Genomic DNA, 24,925 nt, shown 5'->3' with positions numbered 1-24,925 from the left:
CACCCAGCACATCCAACCCTGACATCTGCCTTTCATAGACAGAGGAGGTGGTTGTTGCCTAAAATTAATTTAGATCACAGTCTGAATGATCAAAATAGCTTTCACAAATGCACAGTTTTAATAAGTGCAGTCTCAGGTGAGACTGTAGGTGAATCGTGGTAACACAAAGAATATGAGAAGGACATTAAAAAAGAGGAATAGCAGTTTGCTTTTCGAGCTATTTGATCTTAAACACAAGTGTGCAAAACCTGACCTCCCTAATGCACAGCACTGTATTTGTTCACATACATAAAATATTCAAGTTATGAAAAGGTATATTTATTTAGTAGGAAACATAATACTCTCCCTCATAAAATTACCAGCATTTAACTCTAACTACACAGATGCATTTAAATTTAACTTCACATGCCTGGAGAATAGCACTGAACACAATGCATGCAGGATCCTATTTGCAGCTTCTCACATTTGTTTAGATTTCACAAATAATGAATTATGCAGTAATAACTGTACAGAGAAACACACAAAAACCTACCCAATTCCATTAAATGTTCAGGTGTGCTTATGATTTTCCTTGGTTAATATTTTATAGACTACAATATTGAAACATGCTGCAAGTAATAGTCCTGTTTACATTTTTAATAGCTAAATGTTAAATTAACTCAAAGGGTCATCAATGATGAGCATGACTGGGAAGGCATTAAAAATGAATCAGAGTTATATAAGATAATGCAACTCATGGTGGTGGTGTTTGCTTTACTGAAGTTTATAAATTCATTTGGCTGAATACTTGAACATATTAGAAAAATCCAATTTGTGGAGGTGAAGCAGTGGTGGTTTAACAGAAACCCACCTGTGCAACCAAGGACAGTATTTGGCTCTGGAGTAAGACAGCAAGAACTATCTGTAAAATTAATCACTTTTTTTACATCACGCCTTTCACAGCATTTTATGTGCCTAAGCTGACCTACAGGCTAAGCCACTTAGTGTGTCCCCACAGGGGACACTTAGTCACCAGTGAAGGGATGAGCCAGGGGTGGGGAGTCTGCTGATGTGGCAGAGCGAGCCAAAATGTGACACTGCAGGAATGTGGAAGGGGGAGTGAGGCATGCTGGCTCACAGCACTGTCCCAGCTGGAGTGCTCAGGTGAATCTGAGGTTCTCTGACCATGATCTGTGCTAAGCCACAGGACAGCCAGCAACAGACAGTCATTACTGTGCCAATTTTAATTACAGCTAATCTAAAATACCCACAAGTTAAGTGTCACGTGTTTAAATGCAACACCTTGAGCTGTGTGCCCAGTAATGAACTGATCCAGACTGCACCAGCAGTCTCCTTCAGCTCAGAGGAGTGTAAGGGACAGCCAGAGTTTTTAAAGCTTTTTGACAACCCTGCGAGAGTTTACTTGTCCCACCATGAGATTCTTACACATTTTCATTCTCATCCTGCTCATCTCCACACTATTCTATCTTCCCTGACTGATGGGGAAATTTTGCCCTTTGCCTGATGTGGAGCAAGGAAATAAATTGTTAGACAAGACCGGTCAGCATTAGTCTTAATACATGAATGAGTTAACGTGGCTAACTCTGCTTGCAGACTGCGGGTTGAATGTACACAAGCAGTGCTCCAAGTACGTGCCCAACGACTGCCAGCCAGACCTGAAGAGGATAAAGCGAGTCTACTGCTGCGACCTCACCACGCTGGTGAAAGCCCACAACACCCAGAGGCCCATGGTGGTGGATTCCTGCATCCGGGAGATCGAAGCGAGAGGTTTGTGTGCTTGGGAGAGCAGCGGGCACAGCCAAATGAGGATGACTTGAATTATGTGCTGAGCTAGAACATGGTGCTGTGCTTGTGTACACTGAGGACAGGATGAGAAAATGGGGTTTTTAGTGCAGGTGATACATTGCTTTGCATTAGCTAGTAAAATTAAATCATGGCATTCCTTAATGCAATTCCCTGAAATGCTTTCTGAAAACATGTCAAAACATGTGTTACATTACACTTCTGAAAGGGGTGAACTTTAAAGTGAACTTTTAAGTTCATGTTCATGTGTCTTTTTTCATTACTTTATTTTAACATACCTAGGGACACATCCCATTTCAGAGTAATCAGTTTAAATCAAATCCAATTTTAATAACCTTTATGGACATTGTAGGCAGGAGAACACGAGTGACTGGAAGTGACTCGGACAAGTGAGGTCAGGGGCTATGGTGTTTTGTGGCAGGACACATCTCACGATGCTCAGTTACTGACTGATGGTCCCTGTGGCACAGGCAGCACATCAAAGCCAAAACTCAACCTTGTGACAAGTTTTTGGTAAATGGACGTGTGCCAGATTGAAGGAAAAACATATCCCCTTCAACAACCGTGTACCCCCTCTGTAATATTCATGTATTTTTCCTTTGGATAGCAAATGTGCATGTTGTGCTGCCCAATAAGACAAATTTTCCTGTTAGTCACAGCTTCAGCACAGGAATCTAATAATGTTGAATTCATGGCATCCCAGTAATCTGCATAGCAACACACTGGTACTAGCCATAGGGATTTCAAACCCACGCATCATCTACTGAATTGACTCAAAGACTTACCAGTAAATCCCCTGCACTGCTCTGTAAAGCTCTAGCAGGATTATATCATCATCACAGGGACAAATGGAAAGAATAGTATGGACTAAGACAGAAGAGCTTTACTCTGATGATATAGCAGGAAGCTACATTGCATTTGAGATCTAATCACTTACTTGTACATTTATTGATTGAGATAAAATCTGCTGCCTGCTCTCCTTTTTTTCAAAATCTTTATATTTCTTTCCTTAGTTGCCATAGAACTATGAAAGATTCTGATTTTGTTCTTAAGAAGACAAAGAATATTAGAATTTATAAGTAGGTTAGCACAGTGCATAGTTACAATTACGGATTTTGAGATTTAAATGAATAATGTGTGTGTAACTTGGCTTGCTCTGCTGAACTGCCCTGCATTTCGTGTTGGTGTGGAGCAGTTGTGCAAGTGAGCAGATCTCTTGTGGTAAAAGAACTGTAGAAGGGATGTACTGATGTGGGAAAGAGCTGTATCCATCACATCTATCAGCTGTGTATAAGTAAAACTGACAGCAAAACAGGAACAAATTGTGCTCATAGAGAAAGGCAGTCTTTTACTTGTGTTGCTATTTGTCATTAGGCAACTGGTAAAAGGAAGGGAGACCTCTAAAGCTTTATTAATTATAGCCAAATCCAGGAAAATCTCCTACAAAAAATGAATAAATCGTAATAACATCACATGCCTCACCATTAGCAAATTGCAGTATTTTTCTGTAACACAATCAAATCAACCATGTACCTAACAAAATCAGAAAGTACAAATTCTAAAATACTTTAATCCTTTAAAAAAAAATTTACATCATCTTGATCTTTCCTTAACTGCTCCAGAGTTTCACATTACAGATAAAATTTGGCTGTGCTTAGTAGGTCTGCTGTTCTTGCTTTATTGTTCTTAGGCCTAAATACCTGTTGGTTACTGAAGCTAAGTTAACAAGAACTTTTTGTTTCAGGTTTAAAGTCCGAGGGCCTCTATAGAGTTTCAGGCTTCACTGAGCACATTGAAGATGTGAAGATGGCCTTTGATCGAGGTACACCCTTTTTTAATCCTGTACAGTTTTAATCTAAGCGTTCCATTCTAGGACATTTCTGATTTTACGGTGTATGTACCACGGTAATGAAACTGACATATAAGCAGAAGAACAGAAAGTAACCTGTCTTTTCTGACTTTAAAGTGATCCATAGTCCTTTTCATAAGAAGAAATTATGTTTGATATTTGGAAGGAACGTGAAATACTGGTGTGTAGAAGCTTAAGTGGGGGGTTGGATGATTGCTCAACCTAGCAGCACAGATTAGGAACCTAGTTTAAGTGTGAGCATAGGTGGTACCAGGGGAAAGTTGTTAGTCCTGTCTTTAATAGACTCAGCACTTTGCAATACAATAATCTATTTATGAGTTTAAGGATTAGGAACTCCAACTGGGAAGTCCTTCTGCATGCAGCCTTGTAGAAAGCACTGCACCACTGTGCACGTGATTGCATCTGAAGAACAGATGACAGGGGCATTGAGGAGATCAGTTGTACAGCATATTGAAAAACCAACAATTAAAACTCTGCCTGATTACCATCCTCATAGCCCTTCTAATTGATTGAGCTGATTTTGTTCTGGTTGTGCACACAGTCTTTGCACACAGGACTAATTTTAAGTGTGTATGTAAGTGAGCAACAGGTAGGGCCTCCATTAATAGAAAATACCTTTGCAAATACATTTGAGAAGATACATGAATATTCTTCTCATTTCACATAAATAGTGGTTTCCTTCCTACCTAATTTTTTCAGGTATTGCCTCTGCCATGGTAGGGAATAGGGTCAGACACAGCCCTGTGATCACAAGTCCATGGGTACGTGGCAGGTCCAGGTCAAGCCAGAGAGTCAGCCTGTGGGTCAGGGTAGTGACCAGGAGGGTGGATGGCCCCACACCAGCATGGTGCAGCTGGAGACAGCTGTGATGTCACTCAGACAGGAATTGAGGGCCCTGGGGGCCCATGGGCAGATGTGTGGGCTCCAGGGGAGGCTACACAGTCCAGCAAGGTCTATGGGAGGCACGTCTCACACTTGCTGTGCCTCAGCATTTCTTATTTGGAGGCAGTTTGTTATGCAGACATCTCCATAAAGAAAGTCCAGCTAGGAATTTCTAAACTGGCTGTTTTCATCCTGAAATATCCTTTAAAAAATAACACGTATTTTAAATATGTTGGATGCTGTGAACATATGCATACACACACATAGGTCAGCCATTCTTTGGGCCAGAGAGATGCACAGTGATATGACAGCTGTCATGGCCAGATAGTGTTCCAGATGTGCCACATGAAGCAATGATCCTGGGAGGCTCACAGTCCTCATAGGTGCCATTCTGCTCCCTGCAGGTAGATCTGGCCTGGCAAACTCTTTTTTTTCTGTGTGTTAATTCTCCTCTAAGTGTAACAACCTGGCTGAAACCCAGAAGGAGAGGCACAGGTTGTAGAGGGAAAAGCTGGAAGAAAGCAGATTTAAATTTATGTCTGAGTATGACTTCAACACTGCTGCAGCTGTAGTTTCTTTGCAAATGCTTTGAACCACTGGAGCCACTTGAGTTTATTGCCTATTTATTAAGTATACTCCTAGCATAGTTGATGGCAATACACACTTGGATTAGACCCACAGCAAGGGAGACAGTGTGATTTAAAAAGCCAGCAGCACCTAGAAACAGGAAGAGGAAGGTGACTAGCAGTATTGGATTTCCAAAGGAAAAAAAACCATGGATAAACAGGAAAGCAGAGAAAGCAAGAACAGAGTTTGTATACAAAGGCTGTGGGGAAGGCCATTGGGCAGAAAGAGACCAAAATCTGTGTCTTCATTTTTTTTAACAGTTTCGTGACGGGGAAAGGGCTAAGAAAGGAAAGAGAGTTGCTATTAATAAAAAAGCATGAATAAAAGCAGAAGAATAAAGAACATAATCCTGTTATGACCTAGAGAACTAGAGTATTGAGGGACCAGAAGCTGACAACTTTCAACACTTTGCTGTTTTGAACATGTTTTCTCCCTGAACTGGGGTGGAAAATCAGGAAGAGTTGAGAGTTTTTACAGGAAAGGATTTAAGGAAAAACAAAATAGGAGTTTTTATGTTCTGACTTATGGGCTGTGCAGCTTGAAGATGGTTGTCACCTGGCAGAAGTTTGAATTGGCAAGACACTTCCAACCTGAGACCTCAGGGCTTGTTTCCCTGTCAGATCCTTAAGAGACAGGGATGCCACCTGTCTGTGAGGGTTTTACAGAATTCATATTTCCACATAAAAAACGTAAATTACAGGAAAATTAGAATCATAGGAAATTACCTTTTTTGGGGGGGTGGGGAAGATAGTCAAAGGAGATGCTGAGAGCAGGGATATGAACCAGAAAAGAGAACTCTTTATTGATAGTCTTGGCACACTACTGGAGGATGTACACTGTCCAGGAATAAATATCATTTTACAATTTAAGGACCGTTTTTTAACCATCTGAAAGCAAGGCTTTCAAACAACCTTCTAATAAGAGCAGGGATAAAAACATTAGCTAGTTTTGTAAATGGAAGTTGTAGGGTTTATGAGAAGGTGTCTGTGGTGGCAGAGCACTGCACTTCAGCAGTTCAGAGGTCCCTCCCTGCACATCGTTTCTGAGTCAGTCCCCAGGCACCTGGATAAAATGCCAGGACACTTTCACATCTCCAAAAATACAGCATTGAGTAAAAGAGTTTGAAAACAGGCAAGCAAGCAAGGAGGCTTCCCATTTTAAAGCACAGGATGCATCCTTCAAATAACGTCATCAAGTGTTCTGGTTCCAAGCTCCTCATCAAGCCACAGGGGCCAGAAGACAGCAGGATACAGTAGGATGAGGCATGGGAGCTGACTTGGCTGTGGGGGACCTCTCCTGCTGATCTCATGTGCAGCTGAAGGGGTGCAATGAAGAGCAGCCAGCTCTCCCTCTGACTAATTCTGCCTTGACAAAGAGCCACTCACTTGGTGCTTCCAAAGAATTACAGCAAGAACAGAAAAAAGTTCCCATCTCCGGAAGAGAATAGCATCCCACATAATACTACTTGGGCCAAATGTAGCTGTGACAGTTGGTTTTAAAAAAGGGTGAAGTTGGTCCTCATCTGATTTAAACTGCCTTCCAAAGCCCAAGCGGTGTAAATACCCCTACTGTAAATTAGCATTAGGCTCTCTGAGGCATTGACAATGTTCCATTTTAGTGATTTTTGTAATGAGAAGGAGGGGAATAATGTGGATTTATTTAATCTGGTGAATGTTGGTGCTGTAGAATGACAGTTGCTCTCTGTCAGCATTGTTGAGCTGTGGCGTTGTGGCGTCCAGAGAACACCCATTGTGCGTTTTGTCCACAGAGCTGCCATTGTCACCACCACATTCTGTCCCCCCCTTGTTTGTACGACTGGCTGGTACAATACACTGGCTAAAAATATTATGCTGTTAAATATTACATGAGCACTTAGAGGCATCCTAAATCATACTCTTTTGCCAGTGTAGCTGAAAACCTGTCAAATTCCAAAAAAAAACTAAAAGAAACATGCTAGCATGGTAAAGGCTGTGCAATTAAAAAAAAACAGGAGAAAGGAACTTAAAACCTAATTCAGTATTCAGAGGGCATGGATGAGGCTTTAAGAATGTAATACTTATTCTATTTCATTCTGTAATGAACTATTGATAATTTCTATGGCATCCAAAATCAGCTGAAACCTTTAAGAAAAAGAATAAAACTTTCTTTTTCTTGAGATATTCAAATTTCAACATAATACAACAAGATACATTGAGAGTCAAACTAACAAATAAAGAGAAATTATGGCGTTTGAGTAGAATTAGGTTTGTAAAGCTGAAATTGACTACGTGTTTGTAATCCAAAATATTTTTTAAAAAACCTATATTAACATATGGATACTGCAATTTTACTGAAAATACCAGCTACAATCTGAAAAAGTTCCTGCATTGAAGAATGAAAAAATTATTGTGGTAATGCAGAAGGTAGCATGTAAACCACGTGTGATTCATATATGCATACACACAACAATCCCTACATATCTGCTAAAAAATGTGCAGGGTATATTATAACAGAGGTATTGCTGGGTTCATTTCAAAATAAACTTCAGTGCATTTCCAATGGATGTGTATTTGTCTCTGAAGAGAAGAGTAAAATCTTTGACTCAGGAATTCATCATTTTTCCTACAGTAAGCATATATGTAAATAAGAGGTATGTTTGAAATACATTGTACTTTAAAGTACCTCGAGCTGAAGTGCCCCTCTAAGGAAGCTTGCTGGGCTGCTTTGTAAAAGTACTAAATAAATAACACTTCCATTTAGTATGCTGGTGACCTGGATAATAGATGTAAGCTTGTGCTTTGCTATATCTGTTCTGATGCAGCTGCTGGCTCCTTGGAGGTATCTGTTTTCAGTGGAGCATTTTGAGTGCTCAGTGTCCATCAATTAAATAGAGCTCTCCACACAAAGCTTTACAAGACTAATGCTACCATGCCTGGAATGTGTGGATTAAACAAAAGATTGGGGCAGTGCAAACATCCTCCTAGGGCTTATTGAAGCTGTATTAAATTAAATGCTGATGGATGTATTCAGACTGCTCAGCTGCATCAAGAAAGGTTGTTTGTTTTAAACATTTAAGCATATAATCTCCTCTTGATGAGAACATGTAGTGCTATTAGTCTTAATGAGAATTATGTGCATACATTGGACGGGATGTATCCCTGCAAGATTGATGCCACAGGTTTGTATAAAATGTCTGCAATCAATATAAACTCTTTTACTGTGCTGTGAAAGCCTTTATCTCCATCTTGGTATCAAGCACCCCCACTCATCTGTCTGTATCAGGGCATGTCCACAAGCACTGTTACTGTGAGACAAGCAAGGCAATGGCTTTACAACATGTCAGCACCTTGCTGGTAACAGCCCAAGCTTATGCCTGCACCTCCTGGCAGACACAGCAAACCCCTCTCTGCTGCACAAGCAGGCAGAACCTTGCATCACCACACTCACCATGTGGTCCTCACCTGCACCACCTGCCCTGAGGGAAGCGTAGTGTCCTTAGCTAAAGGGTGGGAAACAGGGACTACAGGTTATAACTGATCTCCAAGAAGCCTGAGGTAAAGCTGGGGGTTAAATCCAGACAGCCACACCCTGTACTTAACCATCTTTCTACTGGAAGACCACCAAGATAATGAGGTCCCAGGAAGGGAGGAGAGCAGAATTTCTTGATATGGAGAAAAAATGTGCATTATGAGGGCACTAGGTAGTACAGAACAGAGGTAGTAATTTGAACTTGAAAATTTATAGTGCTCCTGCATTGCTGCTATTTTTTGTAATTTCACTCATTGCAAGCCAGGACTTCCCAGCAACACCTGTAAACTTTAAGCTCATGTGTTTAAAAGTGCTCTTTCATAGAGTTCTGACTAACTGTTATATTGTGGCAAACAAAATGTATGCCTTTTTAGATGCATCTGTTTAGTATTTCATCCATAATAATTAAAGTATCCATAATAATTAAAAACCTGTGATGCACACTTCAGAATAATTGTATAGCTAAATTCCTTAGCATGCCTATTTGAATTCAGATCTTTGCCATAAATAAATAAGTCATGTATTAAGACATTAGAAGATAGCAGAAAATAAGGCAGCTATCTTTTCAGCTAATCACTATGGAAATGTTGGTACAAGACATGCAAGATTTGGATGTTTCTTGATTTTTCCTACTGGTCTCCTGAGGGTCATTGGAAATTTATGTTATTTCTCTATGCCTCTCTTTCTCCAAATAGAGATGAAAATATGGTGCATATTCCTATGCAGATGGAAAATATTATGTCAGAACAAATTATTAATAGCTTAGTTTCAGTGAATAAATGGGCTAAATGCAAGAAATATATTATTAACATGGTTTTTCATCCAACATTAAAACAGTATGTTTGAGGTGGTACACTGCAGATATGGATGCTGTAATCACCAGCCCCTCCAAAAGATGTGAGCAAATGAATTGTTTACTAAAACATAAAGAAACTACCATTCCTCATTGATATATTGTAAAGGTGGTAGCAATATATTCTCATTTAAGCCTTCCAAGCGCTTTCAAGTTTATTTTCTTCTCGGGTTGCACACAATAAATCTGACTTAGAAAACTAGCCTTGCTTCCGTCAAAATTAGAGTGCTTTTAAACAGATTTCTTCCTCCTTTTCTAGATGGTGACAAGGCTGATATTTCTGCCAGTATTTATCCAGACATAAACATCATTGCTGGAGCACTGAAGCTATATTTCAGAGACTTACCAATTCCTGTGATCACCTATGACACCTATTCCAAGTTCATAGAGGCAGCAAGTAAGTATTGCTTAACATTTGTACCAACCTTTATTTACATTTCCCATCCATAAAGCTGTCCAGGATAAAGGAAAGGAGAGAAAAAGCCTGGAAAAATGGGCACTGTCTTCATTCCTTCTCTACCATGTCCTTTATTCACATGAAGTATTTGCCTGATTGTTCATCAGATGGGATGTCATGCATTTAAAAAAATAAAAGCAAATTTATGGTATCAAAATAACCGACTAGTATCAGAAAGTGTGGTTTCAGTGTCTTTTTGTATGTCAGAAAAAAAGAATAGCATAAATCCTGCTCAAATTTTTAGAGAGATTGCCAAACAGTTCTAAATGAGCACTGATGCTCACTATCAATGATACCTACATATTTCAATACATTGAGAAATCTTGAAGTAATTCCATGCCATTTCAATCTCTACCTAAACCTACATATTCAAGCATAGTCTCCTCAAGTCAAATATCTACACTCCCATCTAGTTTTGAAGGCTAATGAAAGTAATCTTTTGTAATATTTTAAATAGGCAGTTCTGGGCAGAATAGTATTATGAAGCACTTACAAAGCTCAGGTACTGTATCTAGACAGACCTGTAGATAGAGCTACAGACCATGGAGATAACTCCTGGGAAGTCTTTGTTGCTGATTTCTTTTTAAAACCTTTTTTTTTTTTTTGAGGATGCAGAAATTGCTGATAAGCGTCACATTTATGAGTGCAATATTTATCCCTGCAAGCACAGTCAATGGCTTGTAAATGATTCCATAATAATAAGTTATCTTCCTGATTTATTGCTGTGTACACATGGAAAGCCCTATTAACATTAATCCTGTTTGGTGTTTTTACAGAAATCTCCAATCCTGATGAACGACTAGAAGCAATACATGAAGTGTTGATGTTGCTCCCTGCTGCTCACTATGAGACACTTAGATACCTAATGATTCATCTCAAAAAGTGAGTTAATTGACATGCAGGGTAATTCTTGAAGAGCTTAACAATTTTCTGCTTTGAAAGAGAAATATTACAGAAAGTCCTAATAAAGCTTCCATTAGGGCACTGCCTCTAAACCAATAATGTTACAGATAAGCAGACAAGCTGTTTGTATAAGCGCTTATAAGCTGTATGCTTATGTAGCATAGATCCTTTTGCTGGGGTATTATTTCAAACCTTTCAAGAGTTAATTGACATTTGTCACGCTTCTCTAAGGCAGATAATATCTGAAAAATACCCAAAGGTGGGTACTCCAGAGATGTGCTGCTGTGAGGCAGCACTTGACCATGCTTTGCTTCTGCCTCCCCTTACCTCCTGTTTTATCTTCCTGAACAATAACCCTAAAAGGAAAGAGCTTTCTCTTATGAGTTGTTTCTTCACATCACAGGAAGTCAAGAACCAAGCAGGGCCTATTTTTATATGACTAGTAAAAGTAATACAGGTCCCAGTTATATCTCTCTTGGTTTTAAACCTGTTCTGCCTCATTTGCTTTCCAAAGCTTCTTTAGGCACACATAAGACATCTGTGAGGGGCTTAATAAAGCTTCATAAGGCATACAGAATTTTCAAAAGTGCCTAAATTTAATTTTTTAAGGTACTTAGGAGTGTACTTCCAAGTTTACCAAGTTTTCAGCTAGGTACATAGAAAAATTAAGGACTGCTCCAGAGAGGCTCCATCACTTCAACTCATTTCAAGCAAAACTATTTTTCAAAACCATGCTAACTCTACTGTGCTGCTTTGGGTATTTACATTCCTCAAGAGGTCTTCTTTGTAAGTTTCTAAAAACTGATGCTGAGTACAGACTGGTGCTGTCATCTCAAAGCAGGCCTTCATTTATGGCTATATTGCCCAAGTTATTCCTTGTCTCTGGTTAAACTTTGCTACTTGGAAACAACAGAAGAAGGGTTAAGGGAGGAATAAAGCTACTGACCTTTTATTCAGAAAATCATTGATCTCTTCTTAGTTGTCCCACTACTTGCAACACAGCTGTAAATGTGGAGTACTCCCTGGGTTTCATCTGCACTATTCTGCACTATTAATGCCAACTTAAAAAGACCTCAATTCACATAAAGCTGCATCAGAGAACTTTTGTGAAGTGAATTTCATGCTCTATCAGGTTCTCATTATGCAGAGACTTTTCCACATTTTGAATCAGCTTAGGTCATTACAATTGAGTAATTTTTCTCCTTGATGGGACATTACCTGGGCATGCAGGAGCTTCTTTGGACTCTGCGGAAATGAGATGTGCAAGTACCCACTCTTGTCAGTACACATGCATGGACAACTGATGGTGACTCACATTGGCTTTTAAGAAGGCCTGTGGAGGCTGTAGGAACGTGACCTGCACATAGAATCAGTACTTTCATATCCTGGCAGCAAATTTTTGATAGACATGTATGGACTAATCTTCCTGCTTCTCATGAACTGCAGTCCAGGCTTTGGTTCAGCTGTTGAGCTGAACTACTGATGAGGCAGGAAGAGTCTGAAGTGCTGATTAGGCTTCCTCTCTCAAATATCTGCAAGTCACGCAATGAGTTTCCTCTCCATTCCCAAATTGTAGCTTTTGGTGTCTGCATGGAAATCAAGTGCATGTCAGTTCCTATGGAGACTCTGTTGGAGAGATCTGAATGTGAAAGGAAAGAATCATTAAGGTTCAGACGATGCTGTTCTGTAGATTATACACAGAGTTACAATTTCAAACCCCTAGGATTCTTCCTGCATGGATAAAACATGCACCAGTATAAGGCAGTCTATATAAAGGACTGCAGGGTCCCAGCATCTACAGCACTGCTGTTTCTCAGTTGAAAAGAAACTCCAGTTGTTGTTAAAATGACAGGAAAATCCAGCAGAGGACAACATCAGCAACAACAACAAAAAAGAGTTTGTAGGTCAATTAATTACCTTTCTGATAACTTTTTGCTCAAAATCAAAGAAAATGCAATAGCATGAGCAGTCCCCCCTGTGGTGAAATGCATACAACTCCATCCACACTGACATTGCAGTCAAGCTCTGAATCTTCTCTGTGTTCACCCCACCTGCGCAGCAAGCCCCACGCTCCTGAACAGAGGTGCTAGTAAGACCTGTGTAGCTTTGCACAGCTGTTGAACATCTGTGCTGCATGCATGCACAGAGGGAAAGCAGAGTGCCAGACATACACTTGCTTCAGCTTCGAGGTGATGAGGTGGCTTCAGCTTCCCAGCCTTGGTTTGTCTTTGCCTCTTGCAAAGTACAGCTAATATATGTGCTAGAAGATGAGGATGTATCTGTGAGTAGGGGCACTAATGGATTTCTGTCCTGAAAGCAAAGAGGAACAGCATTTTCCTGTGACAGAGCCACTCTTTGCAGAGAGATGACAGCAGAAGAACAGCCAGGTCATATGAGTACCTTGCAAACAAGGGAAGACCAGAGTACTTCTGGTTTCAGCCACTTTGTGCTCCCATGATGGCATGAATGAATCCAGCAGGGAATTTCCATGCCTAGGGAAGGCCTCAGCTATTGCCAGGAGAGCTGTCTCCAAAACCAGATGTGCTTTACCCTGGCAGAGCAGTTGTATGAAGGAGATGTGAAACCTTATCCAGGCTATACTTCTCACAGGAAATGTCTGGTCCATGACTGATCAAGGACCCTGATGGATCACAGGACTGTGGCTGTCCCATACCACAGTGCAAGAGCACTCTCAGGACTGAACTCAATATGCCACTCACATAGGACAACACTGATGTGATCCAGCACTGCTACCTGGAGGGAAACCCTGAGAACACCGTGCATTTTCCAGCAGGCCTGACTGATTTTCCAGACAGGGCTGACTTCTCTGCAGCTTGGCCAATCCTTGGTAGCCTTTCTTTGCTTCAGCCACAAGCAGTCCATCTATTATTGTATTTACCTTATATTACCTATGTCAGCAAACAAAACAACCTGGGCTCTTCCCTGAAGTGCCTCTGTTCTCTGTCAAGGATAGGTGGCATTTATAGCCCGATTTAAGCCACCTCTCCAGGCGGGTGTAGGATTCAGCCTACTCCTGAAGTGTAACAAGGGATTGGAATCACTCAGCTCCTGGTCTGCCTGAGGCAGCCAGCAAGGCAGACCATCCATGTGAAGGGGTGGGTTCCTGCAGGCTGGAATCATGTCTGGGAGTGTTGGTAGTCCAAGGAAAATCCGTGCCTGTATTTGGGGAGCACACTTTCACCCCCTATGTGGTACACACCAAGCACAGCCTGCTAGAGAACTACAGTTACTGTAGCATAGAGAACTGCTCCATACATCATCATTTAAATCATATTTATGCTTTTAAAAAAGCAATTGCCACTAATTCTTACACCCTAACAGACAGTCACATGGCAAAATCACTGAAGAGGCCCATGAGAGGTGTTGAAAGGCAGCAAAAATCTCAGTCCTACTGTAGCTGCATTGTACTTCTTGTGAAAAAATTATAGAACTATGAAACAGTTATTATATCAAGAAAAATAAAATGTCTACATACCAGTGCTTGATGTGAAGCAAGATTACAGACAAAGATGCAGATATTCTTTTTTTCTGGGAAGTGAGCAACTAAATACTTTCTTTTTTCTATTTTAGGGTTACCTTGCATGAAAAGGAGAATTTTATGAATGCTGAAAACCTGGGAATAGTGTTTGGACCTACTTTAATGAGACCTCCAGAGGACAGTACCCTTGCTACACTGAATGACATGCGGTACCAGAAGTTAATTGTGCAGATTTTAATAGAAAATGAAGATGTTCTCTTCTAGTCAGAGAGGCATATCTTCAAAGCCATTTGTTTTAAGATAATTAGTCTGAAGTAAAACATTTCTTTAAATTTTTTTAAACAGAAAGGAAGAGTTCCTTGACTGCACTTCAATTTCTGCAAAGTTGCAGATGGATGCCAAAATGTTTAGGGAAAGCCTATGTCTCATAGACATATGCCTCTTTGTAGAAGGGAAAAAGAAGGTCAGAAAAAATCCTCTTACCTTGTATCTTCTGCCTTGCCTCAGATGTATATTTGTTTTGAAAGTTTCAAACAATTTTATTGTTAACTTATTAAGAAACACAAAACATATTTTAATATGGCTAGAGAAGCAAAAAGGTACTTAATCAGTGTTACTTGTATATGCCTATACCTTTCCTTCTTCATGAGACGTAATTATATATGTCAATTGTGAAACAGAACCTATATTATAAAGATATTTTTACTTTACCTAGCTGAAAGAATGGCATTTTATTTTAGCAAACTATACATCAATGCGGTGCATTGATTATTTTCACGTAATTATTTCCTGCATTTTTGCTATGATATATTGAAAACAATTGCCAGTAATGCAGTATTATCCTGACATACCTCTTCCCTTGCAAGTGTTTTAAAGGAGAATACATTTCTTGTGCATATTTCAGCTTTCCTTAGATTTCTTTGCATTTAGGCACTAGCACCCTAGGATTGTACACTTCCAGCCATTTGCTATTTCCCAAAACATATAGTATATTCTCTTTTTTTTTGGGTTTTTTTTTTCTCCCATGTGAAATAAGGTCTTGAGAATTGTTTTCAAAGTCCTGGTGGTAGTATCAGTTTCACATGCCAGATTTTTTCTTGGATTACAGTAATATATAAGTTACGTGATGCTGGGACACTGGATATTTTCTGGCCTTGTTGAAAGTCAGCACTTTTTTCGGTGAATGATGAAGGATTTGGTTTTTCTGTAAAAATTGACTTATGTTTTGTCATGTTTCTCTATTTATAAATGTACAGTAAATCTGCTAAAATTGTAGGGATTTATCTTGAATGTGTTTCCTGATGGTTTGTTAGAAAAAAAAAAAAAAAAGAAAGACAGAATGTGTAGGACATGTGGGAGCTGGTAAATTTAATTATTACCAAATTTTAATATTTTTCTCCCCTCACAAACATTGACCTACAGAGTTTGTAGTCTAACTGCAACTTATTCCTGATGTTAAAACTGTTTCTCAGCATGAAATGTTTCTGCAAGCATAAAAAATCAACATACTTTACTACCAAACTCAATTTTCAGTAAAAAAAATTCTAATACTCCCTCATCTTGATCATTTGTATCATATGCTTGGTAACTCAGTGATGCAGTTTCCTGAATTATTTCAGGGAGCACATGTTTCTATTCAAATTGAAAAATATGTGTAACTATGATAATGAAGAGAGGTAGAGGGTATGACTGTAAATTTGTCATCTTCTAGAGAAATAACTAAGGGCTAGATAGATTAACCCAGATTGCAGAGCAGGTGCTAAATAGTCTGAGTTCCCAATACTTCCATAGATCTTTCTGCCTTGTACAGGACTATTTGTTGTAGGTTATGTACTACTTAATACTGTCATAAAAATGATCTGGAAATGGTTTTATTTTGTGAAGTGAAATATGCTTTGTAATTTATGATAGTGTAAATGGAAGGAAAAATCCCATTAAATGTGTTAAAAGAGTTTTGGTGTCTGTCACTGACTACACGGCAAGCTGCCAAACAAAAATCAATCGCTAATTACCATTCTGACATTGCTGGAAACTTTCCTGCTCAAAAATTTGAACAGTTTTACTGCAGGTCGCAGTTTCAGATTGGCACCAGGTTGCCCATACTACCACAGCCAAGCACATGCACACATTTATTTTCAGGGACCACCCTGAACCACCTCTATGAAAAACTTCAAGCAAGCAATGAATCTCAACATCAATTTAATCAATATCTGAGAATCAATGCAATCAGAGTATTTTTCCACTCTCTTGAACACAGACATTTGTCTCTAACAATGGTTTTCTTTATTTTTTTTTCTGGTCACTTGCATTATGAGCTGTTTTTTTAAGGTAGAACACAGGCATCTTTAGCTTGTCTCACCATGTGGAATCTCCAACACAAGTCCCATCGTAAGGATCTGATGACAGTACAAGGCAGTGTGCCTAGAAGCACCCATGCTTAGTGTCTGGAGAGCAGTTTCTAATCTGTTGGACAGAGGGATGAATATGATTCTGCATTTTAAAACACACATATCTATGGAATTGCTCACATATCACTTGGCTAACTGATCAGCCAATGTCCAGCATCCTCGGGGCATGCTGAGCACGGAGGTAAAAGGCCCCTGTCCCCTCCACATCTCATTAGTGCCACCTTGTGCTGTGCCTGCTTCCTCTCGTGTCAGAGTTGCTGTGCCCATCACTGCTGTGCCTGGGGTTGAGTGGCACAGTGAGGTCAGACCATTTCAGATCCATCATTTGAAAAAGTAAAAAGGCAGCAGACTTCCCTCTACAAAACTCACTACTGAGACAGTAGAAAAATCATGTTTACCTTTAATGGAAACCTATAATCCAGTACACAGGGGGAAAAATGGGTCTGACTGGATTAAACCAAATCCTTCCCTTTGCTTCAAAGCATTCAGCAAGAGCATGATGACTTATCTCACATGAGGCACTAGCAGCAAGTAGTAAGAGTCCTTTGAAAGATGCTCCAGGAGGCTGTGTGTGAGCTCATGTAACTTCCCTGCTAGGTCACTTCATCTCAAGTAGAAGACAGTTCTGCACCTCTGGGGGCAGGCGAGACAACAGTGTCTGACTGCAGGGGATCCTGCCTGCAGCCAGGTGTTCAGCAGAAACCTTGTTCCCCTCCAGCTATTGGAGAAGGCCTTTGGTGAAGCAGCAAGTCCCCTCCTGCAGCCACCCACTCCCCATTCCCGCCTGCCATTCAACTCTCCCCATGTTTTGGGTGCCCTGTTCTCTGTACACCCTCACAGCAACTGGGGGACGACAACTTGCCTTCCATAAAGCTGAAGTGTCTTAGCCACAACCAGTGAAACATTACATCAAAGTTACGTTCATGGTTTGTAAGGTGGTAGCTTTCCAGAGTGCCATGGAACACTTGACATCTCTTCTTTGTACTCATCTTTGTGACACTGATTGCTGTCAGGTTTAAGTATTTGGAACCCGCTAGGGAAGTGAGCAAAGGATTTTTCTCTGACACCACCACGCTGGAGACAAGGCAGCATGCTCTGTGTCTGACTCCAAAGCACACACATCCTGAGAGGGCACCGGACAGGGAACTGTCAAAGGGTTTCCTCAAATGAGACACCAATTTGGGGTCCTCCACCCAGACACCAGAAGCTGAGAAACTTAATTATCTCTCTCCTGCTGTCAAATGCTATTGGAATTGGACAAAGGATGTAGAAGTCACTGAGGAAGGAGAAGAGTTTGTGGGAGGGAGGGGGGAGAGAGAGAAACAAAGTGCATAGTAAGGTAAACTTTTTTTTAACATTAAGTTACGAAGTACAAAGAAGACAGAGCTTTGTTCTCAACTCTCTGCTTTGCAAGCTGAGGTCAGTTTAAGCTAAAAAACAGGTCTAACACAGGACAAACTTGGATGAATTGGAACCACATTCATTTTATTTCTAAAGAAGAGGTAAGATTACACTTTCCCCCACACATAACATTCTAATTCTCAAAGCTAACACAACACTTGAGTCTTATTGACAGAGACAGTGCTGCAGGGGGACTTAGCCTAAGACTCTGGAAAGGAATGTATCAGGTTTAGGATCTCATCTGAAACAAGGTTTTGGACAGACCTGGGCTGTGTACTACAGGGAAACACAGCACAAGGGACGTAGAAGGCATTGCAGATGTGGTTAAACTCTGGGCTTAATGAGACCTTGAAGAGGTGCTGAAAATACTTGGAGTAACAAATGGCTGGAATGAATCACAAAATCATAGAATAGTTTGGGTTGGAAGGGACCTTTAAAGGCCATCTAGTCCAACTCCTCTACAACCGCCCTGCAATACCCAGTCTGGCCAACCTCTAATCTTTTTTATCGACAAGTAAAGAGAGAAGTGCTGAAGAAAAGACAGAAAAAATATTGCAGTGCCAATAAACCCCCTAGCCATAACCAGGGACTGCATGCCATGCCTTTGGATGGTTTACATTTTGGGAAACACCTTTTTCCTTTTTTTTGTATTTGTTAAGTATCCATGCCATGTCCCTTATAGCTTCCCCTCCAACTTGTGTCTTCCTCCTTGATTCTTTCCCCTGCTTTGCAACATCTGGGAGCTTAATTTTGGCATGTTTTGGTCCTTTGCACTGCTCCTGATATAATCCCGGTCCATTATCTTATAGTCAGGAAATTTCCCCAAATTTTTGTTTTCTTTTCCAATTGCAATTCCTTTGACGGTATCTCCATTCCAGCGTATTTGCCAATCTTTCTTTTCTCTTTTGGCCTTCAGTGGTGATCAGTTTTGGCAAGCTTTGCTGCACGTGCCTGCACTTGATGGCATATGGCCTGCCATTTGATGACTTGGATTTTGGGATAGATATTTTTTCTTTTTTTTTTTCTTTTTTAAGAATGCATGCCATGTCCCTCATATCTCCCCCTCCAAATTGTGTCTTCCTCCTTGACTCTTTCGCCTGATTTCGCAACATCTGGGAGCTTAATTTTGGCATGTTTTGGTGCTGTGCACTGCTCCTGATATAATCCCGGTCCATTTTCTGCTGGTCAGGAAATTTCCCCAAATTTTTATTTTCTTTTCCAATTCCAATTCCTTTGATAGTATCTCCATTCCAGCGTGTTTGTCAATCCTTCTTTCCTATTCTGCCCTTCAGCAGTGATCAGTTTTGGCAAGCTTTGCTGCATGTGCCTGCACTTGATGGCATATAGCCTGCCTTTTGATAGCTTGGCCTTTGGGAGAGATTTTTTTTTTTCTTTTTTTTTTTTTTTTTTATGTATCCATGCCATGTCCCTCATATCATCCCCTCAGAGTTGTTTCTTCCTCCTTGACTCTTTCCACTGCTTTTGCAACATCTGGGAGCTTAATTTTGGCATGTTTTGGTCCTTTGCACAGCTCCTCATATAATCCCGGTCCATTTTCCTTATTTCTTTTCTTTCTTTTTTTTTTATTTATCCATGCCGTGTCCCTCATGTCTTCCCCTCCAAGATGTGTCTTCCTCCTTCACCTTTTCCCCTGCTTTTGCAAAATCTGTGGGCTTAGTTTTGCCATGTTTTGGTCCTTTGCACTGCTCCTGATATAATCCCGGTCCATTTTCCTGTAATCACAAAATTTCCCAAATTTCCCACTTTTATTGTTTTTCTCCTCCAATTGCGTCTCCTTTGATGGTATCTCCATTCCAGTATGTTTGTAAGTCCTTCTTTTCTGTTTTTGCAAGCTTTGCTGCATGTGCCTTCACTTGATGGCATATGGCCTGCATTTTTATGGCTCTTTTTTGGGATTTATTTTTTTTTGTTTGTTTTTAAGTATCCATGCCATGTCCCTCATGTCTTCCTCTCCAAGTTGTGTCTTCCTCCTTGACTCTTTTGCCTGCTTTTGCAGTATCTGTGAGCTTGGTTTTGGCATGTTTTGGTCCTTTGCAATGCAGCTCACTTCCTCACAGGGCATTTTTTGAAGACACTAAAACGCCCGATTTTCTGGGTTTTTGGGGCTTTTTTTCAATTGCATTTCATTTGATCCTATCTCCTTTCCAGAGTGTTTGTAAGCATTTATTTTTGGTTTTGCTAGATTCCTTTTCCCTTCCCGAAATGAAATGAAATTTCCTGACAGAAAAGGCTGTAAGACCTTAAGAGGGAAGGGAATCTTTCACTGTTAAGGGTGTCAGAGTCCATACCTTAACTCTTCCTGGATTTCAGTAGGGACACCTAAGATCTGGATGACATGTCTTTTGATATATGGTTTAAGATTTAAAAAATTCCTTTATGGCACACCGCCATGGTGTGTTCCCCCAGGGATGTTAAGGAATTCCGCCAGGGATGAGCCTCCAGAAAAAGTCAAGGAATGAGTGCACAGCAAAACAATAAGCCCTCCTGGCCAGGGGCATCGCCCCTGCCTCTTCCCAAGGCTCTGCCTGCTTTCCTGGAATGGAAAATGCCATTTTTCTCCCCTATCCTAAAGGCTTTTACATTCTGTGTTTGGGTCCCGCTCGCTCTCCCCCTTTCTACAAAAGGCATTCAATTAATCAGTGGTTCCAAAAGCTGCAGAGAGGATTTTGGCACAGAGTCCTCCCATAATCCTCACCCAGCGGGAAACCACACTTGGAATTACTGGTAATGTGATTCTAGAGGAGGAAGAAAGGGTTAATGTTGGACAGCACTGCAATGTGTGCAGAACCAGAAAATTCAGGCAGGCTCCAATTCCAAGATTTCCTTGGCTTCAGGCACGTCTCTTGGGACGAGTTTTGGATGAGGAATTTTGGAGTTTTGCATGTTGGGAGTGTGACGATGCCTCACATCCAGCTCAGCTGCTCAGGGTGTTTGCAGGTGGGAAGCACTGTGCAGATCTGAGCTGTAACATCTGCCCACAGCAAGCACAGAGACTGCCATTAAAGTGCCATTGCCAACACTAGCAAATTCATTACAGCTCTCCTACAGCACTGATTTTTTTTTCTGAGCTGCCTTAGTCCCCGGAGACAGGTGATGCTAGAGTAGTCTTCATTTCATTTAGTCCTCATTTTTATTTTGATTGAAAAGCTCAAATCTCTACAGGCAAAAATATAAAGAACCCAAGAGTGTTGCATTTCTCAACCCCCTTAGATTTTTAAGGCAGTCCCTTGGTTTTTTGTCTCTAACTTACAATTTTTATGGTAGTCTGGTGGGTTGTCAGCATTTTGCTTTAGTTTGGGCTGTATTGTGCTTATTAAGAAACACTTTTTTGTTTCATATCAGGAATGATCAAACAAGTGGGCTCCTTTGGCATTCCTACCACACCTGTCCCCAGTATGGACGTCTGGGAACCTGAAGTCTAAGGCAGGCTGGTTTGCTGTCCTAAGATTTAATTCCTGAAAATTCCCATAGCACAGGGGTTAGAACTAGATGTTTAAGGTCTCTTCCAACCCAAATCATTCTATGATTCTACAAAAACTTTGATCCTGGTTTCTGGAAGAACCAGGGGCCACAGTTCCATGTTCCAGCTGTAATATAGGGATGGCTGGACTGTGAGCAGTTATTACCGTAACACCCATCAGGGCACCTGGCTCTCTGAAAGAGCCCTGCTATTTACACAGAAATAAAAAGAACCTGAATTCTACCCTTTCCAGATGGTTTTCTCTTGAGTGGCTAAATAAACTCAAAAGCTGAAAGTAAATAACAACCTGCCTCCATCTTGCTTCATATTTATTTCTATATTCTAAAATCCCAAACTCCAAGTTTTCCACCCTGCAATATTACACACTTCTAACCAACTATACAGCTGTAATCCCAGCACTATCAATCAATTTTGGAGGCCTTCTTCACATCCTCATATCAAATGCAGTGCTCTCTTGTGGGTCTGTGCCTTTCAGCACAGGAAGTTTAAAATTCTCAGCATCAAGGATTCCATGATTTCCCATGCAGAGAAGTGCATCAGCTGTTTCACTAGGAAAGGTCAGGTTTTTATGTGTGCCTTCCTATGACACCCATGGGTGAAGCTCTTTGAGAGCAGTTTTCTGGAAAGCTGCTGTTCATTTCTGAGCATCTGAATGATATCTATCTATCTATCTATGAATAGGTATGAATATATTAATATAGTTTATATTAATATGATATATTGATATATATGGATATATATCAATATATATGAATAAATATTTATATATATGTATATATATATATGGTGATGTATATATCTCAATATCATTGTACGCGTGTTTATACCACCACATGTACAAATGGCCACTGCTGACAGGATTTTATAATTCATGGCTGTGCTATCAGAAAGTGATGGTTTGGGGCCATCCATGTGAAGACGGGAACAGCTGCCAGGGGTTTGGCTCTCCCCATGGTTACACACAACTGGAGGGAGCACCACAGGGTGGTGGTCACTCTGGTTGTCCCACTGGGAATGGGTGGTGGTCACTCTGGTTGTTCCACTGGGAAGGGATGGTGGTCACCCTGATTGTCCCACTTGGAACAGGAATGGTGGCAGCAGCTTCACGGCAGAGCAACACAGGGGAAAGGCAGAGCGATCAGCAGGGAAATTCACCCCAAAATAACAAGGTGGCCTTCACTAAAAGGAAAGGTCACTGAAAGCCACTATTTGAGAGCTGGGAGGGGTTAAAAAGAGTGAGTTGGACACACTCATTTTTGAGTTGGAGGTGACTCAATGCTTCTGCAGCTCCAAAGAATTCCTTTTTTCTAAGGAAAACAGTGCAGGAGAACAATGTGGATACTTGCAGAGTTTTCAAGGCAGTAGATTTTTCTTTTCCCTTACAGAAAATAAATTGGAACTGCTTCCATGAAGAAGAGGCATTGGCTACAGAAGAAAGTGGGAGCTTTTGTGGAGATTTAAAAATAACCAAAAGTAAGGAGTGCACTGGCAAAGTGTTCTGTTTTCTCAGCATTGCTGGAAAACACTGTACAGCCTCAGAGACTGAGGAAGGGAAAGGCTATGAAAGCAGATTGGGAGGCATAATGTGGTAAACTTCAGATTTGCCAGATTTTGTTTTGGAAGCCAGTGTTTGATAATAGGTTACCTCATGATGGGAATTGGATTGCACACTTTGCCAGCTCTTTACCCAAATATCTAAAATCTTTCAAAACATTTTTTTCCCAGCAGACCACTTTAATCCAATAAATTATACTACCATGTACGGTGTCCCAATTCAGTCTGGTGCTTAGAGCTGCCCATAACTGAATATTCATGAATTCCAGGCAAATTTCATGTTTTGCTGTGCTCTTGCTGTACCTGGCAAATAAATTTACTGCACAAATACAGCACACTCAAACCCCCCAATGCATTAACCTTGGCAGCTTTAACTTTTTAAAGGCTTTTACTTAACTTTTTTTCAGTTGATAAGGATAAAGCAATGTTGGTGGTGTTACCTGATTCCAGACCTCTCTAATTACACTATTGCCAGCATATCCTCTGCTGCTGGAGAGAGGTTTTGTTCTGGGAAAGATTATTTTATTTTTCTGAATTAAAATAAGCTGCTCAGTATGCCCAAATACATAGCAGTAAAACACTTGCTTTGCTAAAGAGATTTTGGTACTTAAAATTAGAGGGTTTTTATTTTATTTTACTGTGGGTGACTCTCCAGTGAGTTATTAGTCACAAAAATGTCAATATTACAGCTAAAAGGTCTTTATCAGATAGAAGTTGAGACAAAAATACACTGTTTTTTCTGTACTGGCTATTTGTAGTGATAAATGCAAATTTAATTACTCTCTGTTGGTTTCACATGGCCTGCAACCTGTCCCTTGTGTCATTTCTGCAGGCGATTCATTATTAATTAATTATTTCCATTTTTCAATTTCCAAAGAATATCAGTTGACTTTTACAGCCTCTTCAGTGCTCCCCAAGGCTTCACATCACACCTAAATGCTCATTTTCACTGCCTGAAGACATTTTCTGACCTGAATGATTCTATGAATCCAGCCTGTACTTCAGCTTAAAGAAAACCTACACATGGATTGAATTTTGGAGAAAAAGATTTGAACATCCAGCTGTAAGTGTATCTTGTGTTATGTCTTCCAGGTTCATGCCATTCCTGGGATGGAGCAGCGCTGCTGGGACTGGGGCTCCAGCAGGAGGGGTGTGTCCAGCCCCACACAAACCTGCCACCTCTGTGCGTCCCACGGCAGGGGCTGGGCAGAGTTGTACCCACTGCTGTGTGACCAGAACACCAGCCCAAAATAAACCGAGGGGTCCAACTTCTCACTGGCCTTGCCACAGGTTCCTCTCGAGACTGGGAAGCCAGGAGGAAGCCTCACAGGGGGTTTTGGCACATCTGTGCTGGAGGGCTGGGGCAGGAGGTGGGGGGAACAGTCCCTTAGCACTGCAGGGGTGGGCAGTGGTGCCAAGGGTGGGGAACAGTCAGGAGCGGGGCTTGGCACAGAGCTCCATCCTCATCCTTATCCTCATCCTCATCCTCATCCTCCTCCGGCAGGAATCTGCTTCTCCATCTATCTCCTGAGCAGCTCTGGAGCTGCCAGGCACTTGGACAGCAGACGGTGGCTGCTGCTCATCTGTAATTAATTGCTGTTAATCACCCTGGCAGCTCGAGCCACCACACGCGTGTGGGCCCCGCTCGCTCCCCGCCAC

At 40.9% G+C, this 24,925-nt stretch overlaps 1 protein-coding gene across 2 annotated transcripts in view; it reads left to right on the top strand.

Moving 5' to 3' along the window:
• CHN2 (chimerin 2) overlaps nt 1–16,353 on the top strand; it is a 92,626-nt gene extending 76,273 nt beyond the window's left edge. For both annotated transcript variants that reach the window (XM_014307316.2, XM_005421727.3), the window contains 5 exons: nt 1,594–1,767; nt 3,548–3,625; nt 9,802–9,939; nt 10,776–10,881; nt 14,494–16,353. In XM_014307316.2, the coding sequence (XP_014162791.1) occupies nt 1,594–1,767; nt 3,548–3,625; nt 9,802–9,939; nt 10,776–10,881; nt 14,494–14,665 (668 nt within the window). In that variant the 3' untranslated portion in view covers nt 14,666–16,353. The remainder of the gene's footprint in view (nt 1–1,593; nt 1,768–3,547; nt 3,626–9,801; nt 9,940–10,775; nt 10,882–14,493) is intronic.
• Nucleotides 16,354–24,925: the final 8,572 nt, after the last annotated feature.

The sequence above is a fragment of the Geospiza fortis genome, unplaced genomic scaffold, assembly GCF_000277835.1.
Source record: "Geospiza fortis unplaced genomic scaffold, GeoFor_1.0 scaffold95, whole genome shotgun sequence".
NCBI classification, from domain to species: Eukaryota; Metazoa; Chordata; class Aves; order Passeriformes; family Thraupidae; genus Geospiza; species Geospiza fortis.
Note: the sequence above shows the minus strand (reverse complement) of the source record. Positions and strands in the feature narration are given on the sequence as shown.